The 21405-nt window shown below is 32.2% G+C and overlaps 4 protein-coding genes across 5 annotated transcripts in view; 2 read left to right on the plus strand and 2 right to left on the minus strand.

Annotated features, from left to right (window-relative positions):
* The window catches only part of LOC130447768 (probable sodium/potassium/calcium exchanger CG1090), a 143390-nt gene that overhangs the window by 61627 nt on the left and 60358 nt on the right, over window positions 1-21405 (minus strand). The window lies entirely within an intron of this gene.
* On the plus strand, window positions 723-2945 carry LOC130447769 (uncharacterized). Of its 2 annotated transcripts, none has more exons than XM_056784762.1 (3): window positions 723-968; window positions 1027-1352; window positions 2702-2945. In XM_056784762.1, exons 1-3 carry the CDS (start codon window positions 850-852, stop codon window positions 2824-2826), a joined length of 570 nt encoding a protein of 189 aa, XP_056640740.1. In that variant the 5' UTR covers window positions 723-849; the 3' UTR covers window positions 2827-2945. The 2 variants fall into 2 exon arrangements, with proteins under 2 accessions (XP_056640740.1, XP_056640742.1); XM_056784764.1 differs by having other exon boundaries at window positions 1027-1392; window positions 2702-2904.
* Window positions 5717-6943, plus strand: LOC130447772 (uncharacterized). The gene is made up of 2 exons (XM_056784768.1): window positions 5717-5971; window positions 6030-6943. The coding sequence occupies exons 1-2, from the start codon at window positions 5853-5855 to the stop codon at window positions 6403-6405; spliced, it is 495 nt and encodes a 164-aa protein (XP_056640746.1). The 5' UTR covers window positions 5717-5852; the 3' UTR covers window positions 6406-6943.
* LOC130447771 (uncharacterized) lies at window positions 12555-13268 on the minus strand. Its single transcript, XM_056784767.1, has 2 exons — window positions 13050-13268; window positions 12555-12991 (listed from the first exon to the last, which is right to left on the minus strand). The coding sequence occupies exons 1-2, from the start codon at window positions 13166-13168 to the stop codon at window positions 12616-12618; spliced, it is 495 nt and encodes a 164-aa protein (XP_056640745.1). The 5' UTR covers window positions 13169-13268; the 3' UTR covers window positions 12555-12615.

Raw genomic sequence — 21405 nt, forward strand, 5'->3', positions numbered from 1 at the left:
GTTCCATTGTGAGCAAACACCGCACTTATCGTGCGCACAGCTTTCTCGTGTCAAAATTTTCAGTTAATAGCGCCATTGTCCTCCGAACAATAGATCGCGAGATGCTTGAAAAAAACTGATTTTCTCGACCTTTTGATCTTTATAACTTTTTAGCCGGCACGGTATACAAAAATTCGGCGACAGATAAAACCTAAAATGTCTGGAGGAATTGATGGCTGATGTCGAGAGGAAATTCATTAATTACAAAAACGGCTTGAGATCTCATCTTCATCTCTAAAAGGGGTAATGAAAAAAGTGGTAATGTTGAAAAAGTATTTCAATGTTTGAAATTAATTTGGGAGTTAAGAAGTTGATAAAATTTCAAAGCAGCATGGTTGAAAAAATTTGGAGGGGCCACCTTATTACCCGGATCTGAATCCTATTGAACTTGTTTGGGTGCCTTCTAAAAGATACGTAACAAATAAAACCAGCACGTTCAAATTGCCAGATGCTGAGTAATTCTTCCTCATCAGAATAACAAAGTGTAGTAACTTTTCAAAACAACTTTTCACCAAAATCGACTTTTTTCATATAACCAGAATAATATAAATAGTAAAAATATCAGTTGTACTCTTTAAGCAAATATGTTTTATCACATTTACTCTTTTATAAACGTAAACAATCTTTATCTGTTATTAAATTGTTGAAAATAAGTAATTCCCAATATGTAAAATACCATTTCTACAGGAAATCTCAAGCTCAAGTAAAATACCAGTCCAAGTTTGTGTGTGTTTATATAAATTTACAACTGACTTGTGATTCAGTACCAAACATTTCGAGAAAAAGTCAAGTTGAAAGAAATTTTGAATAATGAAGAGCATTATTTTAGTTTTAGCAATAACAGCAGCCGCTTCATCTCTGCCGATTGATATAATTCAAGATGAAAATGATCAAGAATATTTGGTGATTCCACTCGAAAGACAAAAAAGGTATATTTTCAATTTAATTGAGTTTCTTTTGAATGACTTTATGATTTTTCAATTTCAGAGACTTGACATGGGGTGCAAATCAAAATGGTTATTCGTTAGGACAAAAAGGTACGCTTTGGAGTAACAATCATCACCAAGTCGATGGTGAATACGGTGCATCAAAGGCTTGGAATTCACACGGACTTAAACCTGACTCGTACAGTGGCGAATTGGATTACTCCCATAAACCTTCGGGCTCCACAGCTTTTGTCGCTGCTAATAGAACTCCAGGTTATGGCACTGATGGAGCTGCTGGATTGAAATACAGCATAGCTCAAGGAAAAAATTATAATGTAGATCTAACAGGTCAATACACACGGCATTATGGAGGACCTGGTGGTACAGGTAAACCCGAAGGGCAAGTGCTTTTGACAGGGGAATACAGGTTTCCATAATGATAGATTCTTAATTTAATGTTTTTATATGTTTATTAAATATAAAAAATTATATAAAATGTAGTTTTTTATTCCATTAATTATCTAACGGTAAATTATGAGCAAAATTCCTGATTGTCACTTCTAGCTTTAGTATTTTATAACCTACAGCTTATTTCTTGGAGATTTGAATTTTACATCACTGAATTATAATAGCGATATTGACGAAAATATTCAAAATTTATAAATAAAACTGTTGGACTGAAATTTCATTGAAATCTGTTCTATTAATCAAAATATATTCAAGTTTTCTTTAATTTAACGTCCTGTCTCTCACAAAGGAGAAAATTGACCCTTTTCAACATATAGTTGCATATTGACTGTTTATTTGTGAATCACTTCGTACACTGCCGAGAATAAAATTAGGATAACCCCTTAATTTGGAGTTATTTTAATTTTTTTTCTATTTTTTGTTCGGTTGTACCATAAGTTCCTAACTGATAGCTTCAATAAATAAAAAGTTTCTGTTATTTTGATAAGAGTTTGGTAAAAAAGGACTTTTCACCTAAATTTCTGAATACATTTATCAGCATATTTTTCATTCCTGTTGATGGTACTGGTAAGCCCGAAAGGCAAGTGCTTTTGACAGGGAAATATAATGTTCCATAATGATAGATTTATAATTTATTGCTTTTATATGTTTATTTTATAATAGAAATAATATTTCAAATGTAATTTATGTTTATTTATTTATTTACTTATTTACTTATTAACTCACAGTTTAACTACTACTCCTGATTGATGAGATGATTATTCGAGAATTGTATCCTTATGCGTATGTAATGTATCGAAAATATTTGACCAGAATGGCAAAATGACCAAGAATCAAGAGTTTAAAAGAAGATTAGAAACAAAATAAATTAAGGCACAACGCGACATTATGTTTTCCTATTTAGAAATTCGGCTCCTAAATCGAGACCGTCATATAAATTATGAAGGAAAACCGAATGACTACATCCGAGATTATTTTTCATTTTAAGACTACCTTCTTAAAATGTCCTTTTCCACCAAGAGAACCTAATGTCCCTGAAGAAACAGAATTTTATTCTATATTTATACGGTGTGGTTTTCTGCTTAAAGAATAAACGGACTCTCTACAAATCATCGATTTACATAATGATAGTATTTTCTTGGTTGATATGTATTATTAATTTTTTATCTAGAATGGTTTAGTAAATGTCTAGTTTTGTAATTGATCCCCATTACTATTATCCTCAGAAGATTTTTAATTGAAAAATGAATATAGTTGTTATTTTTCAGCTTTAGATGTGGTTTGTGCTGGTCGACCAAAACGTTGCTCATCTTTAAAGGAAAAATCTCCAGAACGGAATAACTTATGTTTATTTTTAAAATTATTATCAACTTTTTTGTTTGATGTAATTTAAAAGCATGTTTTTTAATTTTCTCAAACTTCATTTACTTTTCTCTTCGATTTATTGCCAAAAATAAAATTTTTCTTTATGTTAAAGTCGTAAATTTTCAATAGAAGGTGCACGGATATGTAATTCTTCTCGAACTATATAATAAAATTAAAGGTGTTTAATTCTAAAGTAATACTGATGCAGATAGTTTAGGAAACCTCCAACAAAAGACAGAAAAATAGTAAATACAATTTGATTTGATTTTTTTCACAGACCTTGATAAGATAAAGAAAAATACTTTTTTATTTCTCAGTGCTTGTATCAACGGCTCAAAATAAAATTTAGACTACACCTGCATCTCTAAAAATTTACAGAAAACATTCAATATCTGGATAACGGTAAGGTTCAAGTATTGGAAAGTATACATTAATTTGCCTTATTTTTCACCCCTGAATTTATTAAAATAGAAAAGCTGGGTGGTTTTATTTGAAAAAATAAAGAAATTTGATATTTATGAAGTTAAACTTTGAATACTCTTTATACACACCCTGTCTAAAATTAAAAACTTTTCAACATAGATTCAAATACGTCTGACCTTACTGAAAGCAACGGAGCTGAAACTATTTTCATATCTTTAAGGGTATCTTCGTAAAAAAATAATTTATAAGGGTGTGCAACGGTCAAATTTTTTACAAAAAAATTAACTCAAAAAGTATGCATTTTTCGAAAAAAGTTTTTAAACAAAAGTATACTAATTTTATGTAGATTTAAAATGTATTAATATAGAGGGTGTTCCATTTTAAATAACAAAGTTATTTGGCCGACTTCCGGTTCTACCGGACTACTTTGAAAATATTTTAGTTCAAAAGATCGTATTCGAGAACCCAAACGTAGAAATTTTTTTGATTTTAATATATGTATTTTGCCATATACACATAGTTTTAACTCGTCGTGGGACATCCTCTATAGAGTTCAATATTGAAATCGATATTCAAGAGATGCGAAAAATGTTCCGCGTTTGAAGTGTAATTTGCGTGATCTTGGCAGTCTTCGAGTTTATATGCGAATATACTCGGTTGGAACGATAATGTTTATACCTTATTGTCGATACATACGAAAAACACCTCCAACGGTCCGGGTGATTTTTAGTATAAATCACGTCAAGGAATTGGAGTATGTGAAACGAGAAAACACCCGGTTCGGAAACGAAAAGTTCCCTGCTACTTTTCACGGGTGTCGAACAGGTTTTGTTTGTACAGATGCGGGAATGGGGTGTTGTGGTGAATATTCAATTTCATTTTGCTTATAAGTTATGAATACGCATTGTATAATTGTAACATGTACAAGAAATAACAGCGCTTAAAATTGCTTACACCAATACATTAAAAGGGAAAGGAAAACCTGGAATTCGGCGGTAGTAGACAATATATGTAAAATCATGGTGCAAAATGGAAACCAACCACAAGTTTTTGATGAAGCGATATAAGATGAAAGAATAGAGGAAAATGTTTCCCTAGGAAAAAGACGACACCTTATGGAAGTTCGGTAAAAAATCTACGTGGACGAAACGTATTATCATTCTTTTTTCATTTATAAAAAAGTTTGCTTTAATAACAATAAAGAAGGGCTACTAGAATCAGTTCGAAAAAGCAGCGGCTATTCATAATTGCCGCAGGACGAGAAAATATATTAATTCCAAATGCTTCGCTTAGTTATGAGTCAAAAAACAAGCTGTATAATTTTTATAGCAAGATGAAATTTACTAACCAGAACTCTGAAGTCTCGAAAATTATCTCGGACAGAAGGAACAAACAATAACGTTGAAATAATATTTTCATTTTTTGATGATATGCTAAAAGTTGTATGAACATCACGGATATGTTTAAACTCACATTTGGGAGTTTTTAAGTTTAGTTATAAAATTTCAGAGCAGCATGGTTAAAATGATTTGAGGTGACCATCTTATTTCTCCCAACTTAATCTTATTGAAGTTGTTTGGGTGCTTCTTGATCGATACGTAACAAATAAAAACAGCACGTTCAGATTACCATTCGTCAGCAGCTATTACCGATAGAGAAACTGAAAATATCGACAATAAATGTACTGAATTCCTATAGAAAATTATTTATTCTTGAATAAAAAAACCTTTTATTGAATTTCATGGATTGTGTGTACGAGGAAACCATGTTAAAAAACGCGTAGGTGGTGAGCAAACAGGGAGAACGGGAATGCATAAAAGATTTTTTGTATATAATTTTAAAGGAACAATTTTTTCAATAGATGCCATTGTCCTTCGAACAATACATCGCGAGATGCTTGAGAATAACAGATTTTCGTGACCTTTTGACCATTATAACTTCTTAGCCGACACGGTATACAAGATGTATACAAAAATGTAGCTCACTGGGAAATTTTCCGCAAATAAAACATAAAATGACTGGACTATTTGAGGGCGAGATGAAATTTATTAATTACAAAAACGGCTTGAGACCACATCTTCATCTCTAAAAGAAGTAATGAAAAAAGTGTTTCAATGTTTGAAATTAATTTGGGAGTTATGAAGTTGATAAAATTTCAAAGCGGCATGGTTGAAATGATTTAAAGTGGCCGCCTTATCACCCTGATCTGAATCCTATTGAACTTGTTTGGGTGCCTACGTAACAAATAAAACCAGCACGTTCAGATTACCTGATGTTGAGTAATTCTTCCTCATCAAAGTGTAGTAACTTTTATTTTCTTTTCAAAACAACTTTTCACCAAAATCGACTTTTTTCATATAACCAGAATAACATAAATAGCAAAAATCTCAGTTGTAGCTTTTTAAGCAAATATGTTTTATCACGCTTACTCTTTTATAAACAAACTTTATCTGTTATGGAATTATTGAAAATAAGTATTTCCCAATATGTAAAATACCATTTCTATAGGAAATCTCAAACTAAAGTAAAATACCAGTCCAAGTTTGTGTGTGTACATATAAATATACAACTGACTTGTGATTCAGTACCAAACATTTCGAGACAAAGTCAAGTTGAAAGAAACTTTGAATAATGAAGAGCATTATTTTAGTTTTAGCAATAACAGCAGCCGCATCATCTCTGCCGATTGATATAATTCAAGATGAAAATGATCAAGAATATTTGGTGATTCCACTCGAAAGACAAAAAAGGTATATTTTCAATTTAATTGAGTTTCTTTTGAATGACTTTGTGATTTTTCAATTTCAGAGACTTGACATGGGGTGCAAATCAAAATGGTTATTCGTTAGGACAAAAAGGTACGCTTTGGAGTAATAGTCATCACCAAGTCGATGGTGAATACGGTGCATCAAAGGCTTGGAATTCACACGGACTTAAACCTGACTCGTACAGAGGCGAATTGGATTACTCCCATAAACCTTCGGGCTCCACAGCTTTTTTTGCTGCTAATAGAACTCCAGGCTATGGCACTGATGGAGCTGCTGGATTGAAATACAGCATAGCTCAAGGAAAAAATTATAATGTAGATCTAACAGGTCAATACACACGGCATTATGGAGGACCTGGTGGTACAGGTAAGCCCGAAGGGCAAGTGCTTTTAACAGGGGAATACAGGTTTCCATAATGATAGATTCTTAATTTAATATTTTTCTTTAATTATTAAATATTAAAAATAATATATAAAATGTAGTGTTTCATTCAATTGAGTATCTAACGATAAATTATGAGAAAAAATCCTGATTGTTACCTCCATCCGTGGTATTTTATAACTTACAATTTTTTTCTTGGAGATTTGAATTTTAGATCAGTGAATTATGAGAGCGATATTGATGAAAGTACTCAAAATTCATAAATACATATTTGCTGGAATCTAAAAATGGAAAATAATGAAACTGCTGGACTGAAATTTTATTGAAATATGTTCTGTTAATCAAAATATATCCAGTTTTTTTTTTAATTTAACGTCCTGTATCCCACACAGGAGCAAATTTAATCTTTTGAGCGTATACTTGCATATTGACTGCTTATTTATGAATCACTTTGTACACTGCCCAGAATAAAATTAGGATAATCCTGTAATTTGGAGTTATTCTAGAATTTTTTTTTTATTTTTTGTTAGTTGTAACTGATTGCTTGAAAAAATAAAAAGTTTTTATTGTTTTGATGAGCGTTTATACTGTTATTTAATTGTTGAAAATGAGTGATTTCCAATATGTTAAATACTATTTCTACAGGAAATCTCAAACTAAATTAAAATACCAGTACAAGTTTGTGAGTATGAGGGGTGTCCCACGACGAGTTGAAACTATCTGTATATGGCAAATACTTTATATAATTTTTTTTACAATCATTGACAAGATAAAGTTAAATACTTTTTTATTTTTTAGTGTTTGTATCAATGGGCCAAAATAAAATTTAGATCACAATATCATCTCTAAAAATTTACAGAAAACATTTATTATCTGGATAACGGTAAGGTTTAGGTATAGAAAAGTATGAATTTGCCTATTTTTTACCCCTGAATGGATAAAAATAGAAAACACCGAGGGGTTCTATTTAAAAAAATAAATAAATTTGATATTTATGAAATTAAGCTTTGGAGACTTTTTATACACACCTTGTATAAAATGAAATAATTTTCAACATAGATTCAAATACGTCTGACCTTTCTAATAGCAACCGAACAGAAACCATTTCCATATCTTTCAGGGTATCCTCGTACAAAATTATTGATAAGGGTCTGCAATAGTCATATTTTTTACAAAAAAATTAATAACTCAAAAAGTATGCATTTTTCGAAGTTCTTCGAAAAAGATCGCATCCGAAAACCCAAACGTAGGAGTTTTCATGATTTTACTTTAAGTATTTTGCCATATACAGACAGTTTTAACTCGTCGTGGGACACCCTGTATATATTGTATGGTTATTTTGTTATCGGTGGACATATATTTGTTTTTATTGACTTCTTATTTACTTGTTTGTACTGATGAATGGGGTTGTCGTTCACAGCTAGTTTACATCTAGCTAAGCTAGTTTTATAAAAATAAAAACTGTTAATAAAAGCCGCCAAGGATATTTATTATAATAAGGAACTCCCAATTCTCGTAATGATAACCCTATTAAGTATTTTGTGAATGTAGTCAAAAATTCATCTATAACACCTCCTCATGTTTCGCTTTCATATCTCCTCAATGCTAAAGTAAATTTATACAGTTTCTTCTTTATTGACACCAAAATTAAATCCAGACAAATTATCTGAACTCATAATTTCTTGTGATCACTTTCAGCAGTGGATCTTCACTATTTGTAACTTTAACAGATGTTTTCAATGCCTAGTACACTTAGCGAAGTCTTACGGTGCATCAAAGGCTTGGAATTCACACGGACTTAAACCTGACTCGTACAGAGGCGAATTGGATTACTCCCATAAACCTTCGGGCTCCACAGCTTTTTTTGCTGCTAATAGAACTCCAGGCTATGGCACTGATGGAGCTGCTGGATTGAAATACAGCATAGCTCAAGGAAAAAATTATAATGTAGATCTAACAGGTCAATACACACGGCATTATGGAGGACCTGGTGGTACAGGTAAGCCCGAAGGGCAAGTGCTTTTAACAGGGGAATACAGGTTTCCATAATGATAGATTCTTAATTTAATATTTTTCTTTAATTATTAAATATTAAAAATAATATATAAAATGTAGTGTTTCATTCAATTGAGTATCTAACGATAAATTATGAGAAAAAATCCTGATTGTTACCTCCATCCGTGGTATTTTATAACTTACAATTTTTTTCTTGGAGATTTGAATTTTAGATCAGTGAATTATGAGAGCGATATTGATGAAAGTACTCAAAATTCATAAATACATATTTGCTGGAATCTAAAAATGGAAAATAATGAAACTGCTGGACTGAAATTTTATTGAAATATGTTCTGTTAATCAAAATATATCCAGTTTTTTTTTTAATTTAACGTCCTGTATCCCACACAGGAGCAAATTTAATCTTTTGAGCGTATACTTGCATATTGACTGCTTATTTATGAATCACTTTGTACACTGCCCAGAATAAAATTAGGATATTCCTGTAATTTGGAGTTATTCTAGAATTTTTTTTTATTTTTTGTTAGTTGTAACTGATTGCTTGAAAAAATAAAAAGTTTTTATTGTTTTGATGAGCGTTTATACTGTTATTTAATTGTTGAAAATGAGTGATTTCCAATATGTTAAATACTATTTCTACAGGAAATCTCAAACTAAATTAAAATACCAGTACAAGTTTGTGAGTATGAGGGGTGTCCCACGACGAGTTGAAACTATCTGTATATGGCAAATACTTTATATAATTTTTTTTACAATCATTGACAAGATAAAGTTAAATACTTTTTTATTTTTTAGTGTTTGTATCAATGGGCCAAAATAAAATTTAGATCACAATATCATCTCTAAAAATTTACAGAAAACATTTATTATCTGGATAACGGTAAGGTTTAGGTATAGAAAAGTATGAATTTGCCTATTTTTTACCCCTGAATGGATAAAAATAGAAAACACCGAGGGGTTCTATTTAAAAAAATAAATAAATTTGATATTTATGAAATTAAGCTTTGGAGACTTTTTATACACACCTTGTATAAAATGAAATAATTTTCAACATAGATTCAAATACGTCTGACCTTTCTAATAGCAACCGAACAGAAACCATTTCCATATCTTTCAGGGTATCCTCGTACAAAATTATTGATAAGGGTCTGCAATAGTCATATTTTTTACAAAAAAATTAATAACTCAAAAAGTATGCATTTTTCGAAGTTCTTCGAAAAAGATCGCATCCGAAAACCCAAACGTAGGAGTTTTCATGATTTTACTTTAAGTATTTTGCCATATACAGACAGTTTTAACTCGTCGTGGGACACCCTGTATATATTGTATGGTTATTTTGTTATCGGTGGACATATATTTGTTTTTATTGACTTCTTATTTACTTGTTTGTACTGATGAATGGGGTTGTCGTTCACAGCTAGTTTACATCTAGCTAAGCTAGTTTTATAAAAATAAAAACTATTAATAAAAGCCGCCAAGGATATTTATTATAATAAGGAACTCCCAATTCTCGTAATGATAACCCTATTAATTATTTTGTGAATGTAGTCAAAAATTCATCTATAACACCTCCTCATGTTTCGCTTTCATATCTCCTCAATGCTAAAGTAAATTTATACAGTTTCTTCTTTATTGACACCAAAATTAAATCCAGACAAATTATCTGAACTCATAATTTCTTGTGATCACTTTCAGCAGTGGATCTTCACTATTTGTAACTTTAACAGATGTTTTCAATGCCTAGTACACTTAGCGAAGTCTTTCCAGGCTCACGTCAGCTCAACTAAATGTTGCATTGCATCATCAGCTCTTCTTTCGGAATACACATTACATCACTTCACCACTTTAATCAACTTTTAATTTCAAAATTGCACTTAACACGGCAATAATCATACCTCCACATACAGTAGGAGATGAAGATCAAGCACTGAACTATCGCCTAATGGCACTCCTTCCCACGTTATCTAAGATCATAGAAAGATTGGTCTAAAAAGGCTTTTATCATTTCTGTTCAAATATAATATACTACCTAACTATTTGGATTTTTAAATAACAAATGCACAAATGATTCTCCCTCGTATATAATGTTTACTACAGCCTAAACAACCCTAACTCCACTGCAACAACTTTCTGTGATATGTCTATGGCTTTCGATTGTGTGAATCATAATATTTGAATTAACAAAAGTCGGATTGTAAGGGTTGATACAACGATATCTTCTTGCAAGCAAATAGAATGTGGAGTAACCCAAGGGTTAATACTAAGCCCTATTTTGTTTCTTCTGTTTATAATCGACATTGCCTACTTAGACATTATAAGTAAAATATGTCTTGTTGAAGACGATACTAGTTTCTCTTGGCGCAACCCTGATGTCACTTAGGACCATATCAGCCTTAAATCACGATGTCGTTCTACTCTTCTACGTCTCAATGTTTCTAAAAATAAAGTTGTATCATATCAATACATGGCAGCTTTCTATACTAAACAACACCATCATTGACATCCTTAAATCTGTAAAATTCTTAGGACTTGCTGTAGACAATTCTTTGAAATATGAGAAAAAAATATTGCGTTACCATAGCAACGAACAATAACTTATTAGAAGTGTCAGTGTAAAGTTTGATATCAAAAAAGTGAACCAGAATTACACAGTAAGTTAAAAAAAAAAGATGTCCACCGAAATTGTGAAAATCGAAAAATTGGAGTATCGAGCCATCATCAACGACCTGTATTTAAAAGGGTTAAGAGGTAAGCAGATTTACGAAGATGTGCTTAATACACTTGGTGATCAATGTTCTTCGTTTGCGACCGTGAAAGATTGGACTGTAAGCTTCAAAAGAGGTCCCCGAAAATATCGATGCAGTTCATGACATGATTTTATCAGACCGTCGAATTGGGCTAAAACGGATATCTGAAGCACTGAATATTTCATACGAACGCGTTCATCATGTAGTCAATTTGAACATGAGAAAAATTGCTGCTGAATGGATCCCCAAATATTTGAATGTTGACCAAAAGCGTGCAAGGGTAGAAGCATCGCGTTCGATCTGTGCTCGATTTGAAAACGATGTAAACTTCTTGAACCGAATTGTTACTATGGATGAGACTTGGGTACATTTCTAAGATCCAGAAACAAAGCAATAATCGAAGGAATGGCGACACTCTGGTTCTCCAAGACCTAAGAAGTGTCGTGTCCAAAAATCTGCTGGTAAAGTTCTTGCTTCAGTTTTTTGGGATTGTCATGGAGTAAGCATGATTGATTTTCTGGATAAGAGTAGAACAATAACTGGAGATTACTATTCGACATTAATGACCACTCTGCGGGAAAAAAATTAAAGAGAAAAGACGCGGAAAGCTATCCAAAGGTGTTTCGTTTTGTAGGACAACGCTCCTGCTCACAAATCTCATATTGCCATGCATAAAATTCGTGATTTAGGGTTTGAATTACTAGAACAGCCCCTTTATTCACCAGATTTGGCTTCGTCCGATTAACATCACTTTTCTCAACTGAAAAAAGTTTAAAAGGTCGTAAATTTTATTCCAATGAGGAGGTAATAAAAGCTGTGGAGGTCTGGTTAGCAGAGCAAGAAGAAACATGTTTTTAAAGGTCTAGAGACGATGCAGGTTCGCTGTAATGATGAATCCAATTAAAAGGAGAAAGAGAATATGTTGAGTAATAAAATATTTTGACAAGAACTGAACAGAACAAATTGTTACATAGCTTACAAACGACTAAGCATCAGATTTTGTATCACAATCTGCGGAAGAGTGGCCATACAAATTGCATGATTTTAACCTCATCGAGATACTCGGAAACTTTCCGAGTGTACGAAGTGATTCAAAAATAAGCAGTCAATATGCAACTATACACTCAAAAGAGTAAATTTGCTCCTCTGTGAAATACAGGACGTTAAATTAAAAAAATATGGATAAATTTTGATTAATAGAACAGTCCAGCAGTTTAATCATTTTCCATTTTTCGATTTCAACAAACAACATGTATTTATGAAATTTGATTACTTTCATCAATATCGCTCTCACAATTCACTAATGTAAAATTCAAATCTCCAAGAAAAAAATTGTAGTTATAAAATACCACGGATGGAGGTAACAATCAGGATTTTTTCTCATAATTTATCGTTAGATACTCGATTGAATGAAAACTACATTTTATATATTATTTTTAATATTTAATAAACAGAGAGAAATATTAAATTAAGAATCTATCATTATGGAAACCTGTATTCCCCTGTCAAAAGCACTTGCCCTTCGGGTTTACCTGTACCACCAGGTCCTCCATAATGCCGTGTGTATTGACCTGTTAGATCTACATTATAATTTTTTCCTTGAGCTATGCTGTATTTCAATCCAGCAGCTCCATCAGTGCCATAACCTGGAGTTCTATTAGCAGCGACAAAAGCTGTGGAGCCCGAAGGTTTATGGGAGTAATCCAATTCGCCTCTGTACGAGTCAGGTTTAAGTCCGTGTGAATTCCAAGCCTTTGATGCACCGTATTCACCATCGACTTGGTGATGATCGTTACTCCAAAGCGTACCTTTTTGTCCTAACGAATAACCATTTTGATTTGCACCCCATGTCAAGTCTCTGAAATTGAAAAATCACAAAGTCATTCAAAAGAAACTCAAATAAATTGAAAATATACCTTTTTTGTCTTTCGAGTGGAATCACCAAATATTCTTGATTATTTTCATCTTGAATTATATCAATCGGCAGAGATGAAGCGGCTGCTGTTATTGCTAAAACTAAAATAATGCTTTTCATTATTCAAAGTTTCTTTCAACTTGACTTTGTCTCGAAATGTTTGGTACTGAATCACAAGTCAGTTGTAAATTTATATAAACACACACAAATTTGGACTGGTATTTTACTTGAGCTTGAGATTTCCTGTAGAAATGGTATTTTACATATTGGGAATTACTTATTTTCAACAATTTAATAACAGATAAAGATTGTTTACGTTTATAAAAGAGTAAATGTGATAAAACATATTTGCTTAAAGAGTACAACTGATATTTTTGCTATTTATATTATTCTGGTTATATGAAAAAAGTCGATTTTGGTGAAAAGTTGTTTTGAAAAGTTACTACACTTTTTTATTCTGATGAGGAAGAATTACTCAGCATCTGGCAATTTGAACGTGCTGGTTTTATTTGTTACGTATCTTTTAGAAAGCACCCAAACAAGTTCATTAGGATTTAGATCAGGGTAATAAGGTGGCCACTCCAAATCATTTCAACCATGCCGCTTTGAAATTTTATCAACTTCTTAACTCCCAAATTAATTTCAAACATTGAAATACTTTTTCAACATTACCACTTTTTTCATTGCCCCTTTTAGAGATGAAGATGAGATCTCAAGCCGTTTTTGTAATTAATGAATTTCCTCTCGCCATCAATTCGTCCAGACATTTTAGGTTTTATCTGTGGCTGAATTTTTGTATACCGTGCCGGCTAAAAAGTTATAAAGGTCAAAAGGTCACGAAAATCAGTTTTTTTCAAGCATCTCGCGATCTATTGTTCGAAGGACAATGGCGCTTATTGAAAAAATTGTTCCTAGTAAAATTATCTACAAAAAATCTACGAGGTAAAATTCAAACGCGTTCTTTTAACATGGTTTCCCCCTGTAAGCACGATCCATGATATTAAATAAAAGGTTTTGTTATTCAAGAATAAATAATTTTTTATTGGAATTTAGTACAATACAAACAAGTAAAAATAAATTTTGGTATAAATTTTTTTTATTCATTGTCGATATTTTCAGTTTCTCTATCTATTACACTAAAAAGTCGATTACGGCGAAAACGTTTCAAAAAAGTTTCAGTTTCTGGTAATCTGAACTTGCTGTTGTTATTTCTAGCGTGTCGTGTAAGATGCGCCAAAACAAGATCAAAGGATTAAGATCAGGTTGATATGGTGGCGACCTTAAAGTATTATTATTTTTTTTTTGAAATTTTATCAACTTCATGTTTTTAAGTTTTAAAACTCATCGTTTGCACTTCAAAGTATTTTAATACTCAAACTTCAGCATATCATGTAAGAATAAAAGATTTTTGACACTCAACCTCTGTTTCATTATTTTTTCTCGAGATGAGGGTATTACATTGTCAATAGTGATACAGTGTGTATAAATAATGAAATTACTACTCTCTGATAGATATTGTATGAATTTGACTTTAAGCCAATCCCACAACTTGCTTTTTAACATTTAAAAATAAGCGAATCATTTGGTATGAATCAATTTTTTGATCCCGCGTGAACTATGATTAACCGCATTCATCTCGAACTGGTTTTCGTAGCCCTTCCTAACAGTTATCAGACCCAGCTTTTTGATTAATGTGAAAAGAAGGTATGTACGTTTCGTCCTTATAGATATAGGACCGATTCTCCTCAATCTATTGTTTTATTCCTCGTTAAGCATTGTTCTCAATCCTTCAATCTAAAGGCTATTTATCAATAGCTTGCGGTTAATTTTTATTTTGCGCCGTTCAACGTATGATTTTACATCTAACTATCTACTACTGTCGAAATCCTAATCTTATTTCAAACTGAATTTGTTTTATATTCCTGGTTTAATTTCTTCCTACAAACCAGAACATCATGCCGAACGACGAACCGAACGGAAAACAGACATGTAAACGTCCTGTTTGTATTTTGTATTTTTTTCTCTCTGCATTCCTATATTTATTATGGGAAATTCTCTCTCGAGCATCTTCAATTCGATTTTTGAAACACTTCGTGTCAGTTATCAGTCCAAACTTTGCGGAATGTGAAAAGAATGAATTTAAGTTTCGTCCATGTAGATAATGTATCAAACTTCCTTACGCAATTGTTTCTCGTAAAAACTTCGTCTTCAATTATCTAACTTTATGTCACTCTATCAGTAGCTTGTAGTTTATTTGTTTCGTATATTATAATAATTATGATTTTTTGCAAAATCTCATTCCCACCGTCAATCCCCAAACCTTCCCTAACCATTTGTTGTTAGCGTTCAATTCTTCATAAATTAATATCATCGATATCTACTTTTATACTTTAATATTGTATAGAATTATAAAATGTGCACTCATAGCTCAGAACCAAATTGAAATTAGACAAAAAGCATTCACGAGGATGGTCTCAGAAGTATCTAGCCTGACCTAGAAATGGCGAGTTACTTGAGAAAAACCACTGTATTAGCAAGTACATCTATCTATACAGCATATGTTTCGAGTTTGAAGACGTCACGTTGTTTGGCAGCAAACAATATCGTAAATTTTCAGTAAATTTATAACGATGTCCTCTGTGCAAAATCGTTAGTTAGTAATTTAATTTGTTCCAAAACTAATAGTTAGGGTGCTTCACAGTCAAAAAAGGTAAGAATATTATTTTATTCAGGAAGAGTCCCTATGTCGACTCTCACTGTAAAATAACGTCTCACAAAGTGGAAAATATTCGAAACTATGCATAAAAGAAAACTGTTTAAAAGCTGAAACAAAGTATAAAACATAGCAATCGATAGAAATCGTAATCTTTGGGGTATCTATGCACAAGTGCCATGTCGTTTAGCATTTTGTTTGGCAGCCATTAATAGTGAACGGTGTCAGTGAATATGTAAACATGGAAAAAATTGATCATCGTTATGTGATAAAATACTTTTATATGAAAGGCCTTAGCCTAACCTATATAAAATCTGGGTGATTTCTACTCTAGGTGATATTGCTTCTTTATTATCAACAGTAAAATATTGGCTAACAGTGTTTAAGCGAGGCCGTACGACCTGCGAAGACCAGCATCGCAGTGGTCGACCAAACGAGATGACGACTGCTGAAGACCATCTACAAAATGGTTCTGGATGATCTTTGACTGAAAGTGCGCGAACTAACACACTGTAGGTATTAAAAAAAGGGCGATACGCTGCATATTAACTGAAAATTTTGACACGAGAAAGCTGTGCGCACGATAAGTGCGGTGTTTGCTCACAATGGAACAAAAACTGCGTCGTGGAGATGTTTCCATCGAGTGGTTGGTAATGCAGAGAAGTAAAGTCGAATTTTGGTGCCGTTTCATAACCATGGATGAAACGTAGGTCCAGCACTTCACACCCGTTAAAAATGAGCAATTAAAACAATGAACTGAAAAGGGAGAACCGGCTTCAAAGAAGGCAAAAAGCGTTCCATCTGCAGACAAAGTGATGGCGTCGGTTTTTTGGGATGTGCATAGAATAGTTTTCATTTACTACCTTGAGAAAGGAAAAACTATCAACGGTTAGTATTTTACGAACTTATTGCAACGTTTCAGCGAAGAAATCAAGTAAAAGCGGTCGCATTTGGATAAGAAAAAAGTGTTGTTTCATCGAGACAATGCACCAGATCACACATCCGTTATTGTAATGGTTAAAATTAATATTCGACGTGAAACATTTTGAACAAGATTATCATAAATTCTAATTACTTATCGAAAATAGTTACAGGAGTTATTATAACTGCAAAACTGTAAACTGTAGCAGTAGGTCCATATGTTTTTGATAATAACCAGAGAAACGTAGAATTTATTCAAAATGATTTCCCCGCATGTTATATGACATTCGTCACAACATTCGCAGAGACATGTAATTCATGCATGATATAGACCCTCCCCACTTCCTAAATGATGTAAAAAAATCATCTTAATAACATTTTTTCTAATATGTGGATTGGTCGTGGAAGTCATTTTATATGGCCACCACGTTTAATTAAATTATTACAATAATTTAAATATAAAAGATTCAATCTTCTTGAGAGATCTTAAAAGCTTGGTATATGCAGCACCGGTAAACCCAAGGACCGAAATGATCGATAGAATAAACTTCCAGTGTGACGCTATGAGGCAGAATCTTTAATTGCTCTTCCAAGTTCAAAAAAATATCCTCCGTAAACTCCGTTTTGTGATTCTTCGTCTTTACACAAATATAACACCTGCTAAATGTCTTTTGACGTTTATCACAAACTCCAGTTCGACTTGGAATTGGTTATGCCAAGTTTGTTCTGAATGTTTTTCGGTTCAATATATTTCTTAATAGTGTATAATCTATAAGAAAGCATCTATGACATACTAAGCGATAAATTGTAGAATATGGAATTAACTCGTTCACTAATAGCAATTATAAAGGATCTTCATGTACTTGTCTCAGATACTCAAATATATTTCAAATAATCCTCTAATACTGGCATGTAAATTTCTATGTCAAAACTCTCGACTGACGTCCTAACACTTTTTTTACTAGACGACGACAAACTAAACTAAGATCCGAAAAACAATTTAGTAAAACATGCATTAATCGCAATGAGAACCATCACCATATTTTTTCTACGTCCGTTATAATATTGACGTTTTTTTTTCATTCATTTGCAATAATAAAGAATGTAATTTCTGAATCGGCCAAAAAGCGCGAAAAAAGAAAAATACCGTAGCGGCTCATTTTCTTACCCTTATAGCTTTAAAAAAAGTGTCGTAACGTATCGTTTTTTAATGCAATTATAAAATTGTTTTATCAAAATAATGTGCTGTAAACGCTTTTTTCTCATGTCAAATCTCCTTCTCCACAAAATGTCACACTTTTATTTCTTGATATCCGCTTAAAAAATCCGTTTTGTGTCTAATTAAAAGGACTGTAGTATTATTATTAGTAATGAAGAGTAATAGTGAAGAAAGTTTAAACTGCACACCAGAAGATGTTGTTGAATCGGCAACTGCAGCAATTATAAATCTTCTCCCTGAGAACTACAGGGAAACAGTATTTTAAGGAATATAATTTTTCTATAGAGTGACGTACTAATAAAAGCATAAACTGTTTCACAGAAAGAGTGTTACTAGCTTACATTGAAACTAAATCCAAAACGTGGAAGTCTTCAACACTTTGATCGACTCATTCAAAACTGAAAGACAACCTAATGGTAAATAACGTCGTAGACATCAGTAAATACTCAATATTCATTACAAATTTGAAAAATAAATTAGTTGACTATAGATCCAAAAAATCTAAAACATTTGCCCGTGAAGGAAGTAATAAGTTTCTGTTGCAAGCTCCAGACGATCATTATCTTATGTATAAGGTATGACAGCAAGGAATTTTAATATAAGTTTAGATATTATTTGTAACATCTTTCAGGTTGCTTAAATATTTGGAATCGTAGGAGCTTTACGGAGGGAGGAATTGTATAAAATACCAGAAATGTTTTAATTATCACAGTACCTGATAGACTGATAGACAATAGATTAAACTTCGTAAGCATTTATAAGAAATATAAAAACGAATGAACCACAAATGTCAAATCAGATCATTTCTTTTTGCAGTATAGAAACCGAAAATGCACACTCTCGCAACAATGTAATTATAATTGAACAGGACCTGACTCTTATCTCGCTCTAGGATTGATATCGCAGACTAATTACTTTAGCTGTTTTTTAAATTTATCAATTTATATTTATTGTTTACCATAAATATTCAGACTTGCCTCTGCTTTTTCACTTGTTTCTAATTTCAGAATCTCTTATTCACTTTGATTTTTCACTGTACCAAGCTTATCTTACTTTTTATATGATTTATTTTTCACTGCAACTGCCTGTTAATTGAACTAAATCACAGGTGATAAATCACGACTTATTCGCTCGATGCGGTGTTGCCATCATTTAATATTACTATTACAAAATAAAAGTTTTGTCGAATTTTTTTAAGTCTACGGACGTAAAAAAATTCGTGAAAAAAAGTTTTACTTTACTCACTAGTTGCATAAATAACTATGAGACGGGTTTCTTGCAATAATCAGAACGCACGTGATCCTTCACAACAATTTGATTTGTGTTCGGGACTAGTAAGAATATTTAAACTAGTGATATGCACTATTATTGTCGAGCAAATGGGTATTATGAATACTTCTTAAAAACTCTTCCCGGTTTATCAATTTTGCGTTCGGAATTCTTTTTATTATTCATTTTACAGTATTCCAACTAAGAATAGATTATGAATACCTAAATAAATATATAAAATGATTTCTTTTTGAGTGCTGGAGCGTATGAAATGGACCTTGGACAGGTAGTAGAACGTGAGAAAGGCAGAAAGGAAATAGGAATATTCCTTACGTTACTAATGGAGGCATGATGTTACATCGTTGCAATTGAACGAAACCTTTAAAATGATGTGCGAACATTATATAAGCTGTATGGAAAATAATTGTTATAGCAATTTCGTATAGAATTTATTGAAAATATTTCTTTGAAAATAGGGATAAATTTTATTGAATAATAATATATTATAAAAAAAACTTTCTCAGAAACTACACTCTATAAAGGTTTGAAAGTGTACTGAAAAGCTCGTGCCTTACAAGAATGGTATGTATAACGGCAGAAGTTAGTAATAAGAATTGAGAAAAAAATTTGAATGTTTTATAACAATACCAAACTCTATACTGTTCTCAAATTATCAGCAAAAACCATCACCCTCAATGAATCTAAATAGTTAATAATAATAAAAACAAAATATTAAAACTAAATACAAAAATTGCAAACCAAAATATTATCCTAAACACATGCATACAACGCAACGGAAAACCATAGTCAAAACTGTCCAAAGTCGAAACCAAAGAAAATATTTCATTCAAAGCAAATAATGGGGCTTCTTTGAAATAATCAATCAAATGTTTTTAACTAAACGTAGGTGTTCACAGGCGACACTTTGGTTCAGTACTGTCGTGCAATAGTTATTTGTATGCCAAGGACTGAAAGTGCTACTTTATTGGACACGTCGGCGTATACAACATTTTTAAACGACGCATAAGAATGTAACAGGAATTTTATTATATTTTATTTGGTTTTTTTTTTTGCAGTGTACCCTTTGTTTTGTTTCTTCGGGAAATTGATGAGTTTTGGATATTTGTTGATGTGAAAATCTTGTTTTATTGCGAGAATGTAGACCATAAAGTAGAACTTTTCCAGATTTTAGATTTTTCTGAAAAATAAGCGAGCACTACGTTTTCCTTTGGATTATTCGCCTTTTTATGATGACACTACTTCATAAAGAGCTCTTACTGTTTTTAGTACCTTGCACGAGATTTATCCGGCAACGTGTAGCGTGGATTCGACTAACTATTCATTGCAGATGTTTTCTTTTTCATCATCATTCATTGTAATTCATTAATTTAGACAAAACTTTGGATAAATCAAATAATTTCCGAAAATTAAAAATTTAAGGTTATACAAAATCATCGAAGTAAAACTGTTAACTGTCTACATTGAATTGACTAGAGTCACATTTAAGGAAGTTAAAGTTATCTACTCCAGAGCGTCCCGAAAGTGTTTTGTAGTACGGAACTGTTACTTTCACTACATGGAACACTCAAAACGCAACATGTAAATGAATACATAACGAACTTTCAGATGGTGTCGTCTAAAAATGGGTATTATAAGCTCTTCTTAAAAACTTGATTCGGGATATCATCTTAAGCCGAGTATATTTAGAAGTACATCTTGCTCATATGGTCATGTTAATCCCAAAAATCTGCCAGGAAATTGCCTGAAAAAACTCCAAACGCCATAAGATCTTTCAACCATAAAAAAAATCCTAATCGAAATCCTGTCAACTAAAATAAAGAATACTACCCCCACTTCTCGCGTATATATTTCGCTTTTACCCAAAAGCCAATTACCTCCCACTGAAGTATGAAGTTCTATGGACTTCACAATAGAGAGCGTTAATTGCCAAGGTTTATCCAAGAAGTGTCATCTATTGAAGCATCTATTAAGCCACAATATTCAAATTTTAACTATCACTGACATCCTCTCCAAATAACCTCCAAGGTAATTACCTCAACTGACTACACTACTTTATACTTGGACAGGAATTTCTACTGTCACGGCAACGAACTTCTCGTCCGAAACGGACTCCTCTCGTCATCCCACCCATTTTCTACAGAACCTGGATTGCAAAGCTATCGATATCTCTTTGAATAACGAGACAATCATTCTCCTTAGAGCTATCATAATGGG

The sequence above is a fragment of the Diorhabda sublineata genome, chromosome 8 (genome assembly GCF_026230105.1).
Source record: "Diorhabda sublineata isolate icDioSubl1.1 chromosome 8, icDioSubl1.1, whole genome shotgun sequence".
Taxonomy (NCBI): Eukaryota; Metazoa; Arthropoda; class Insecta; order Coleoptera; family Chrysomelidae; genus Diorhabda; species Diorhabda sublineata.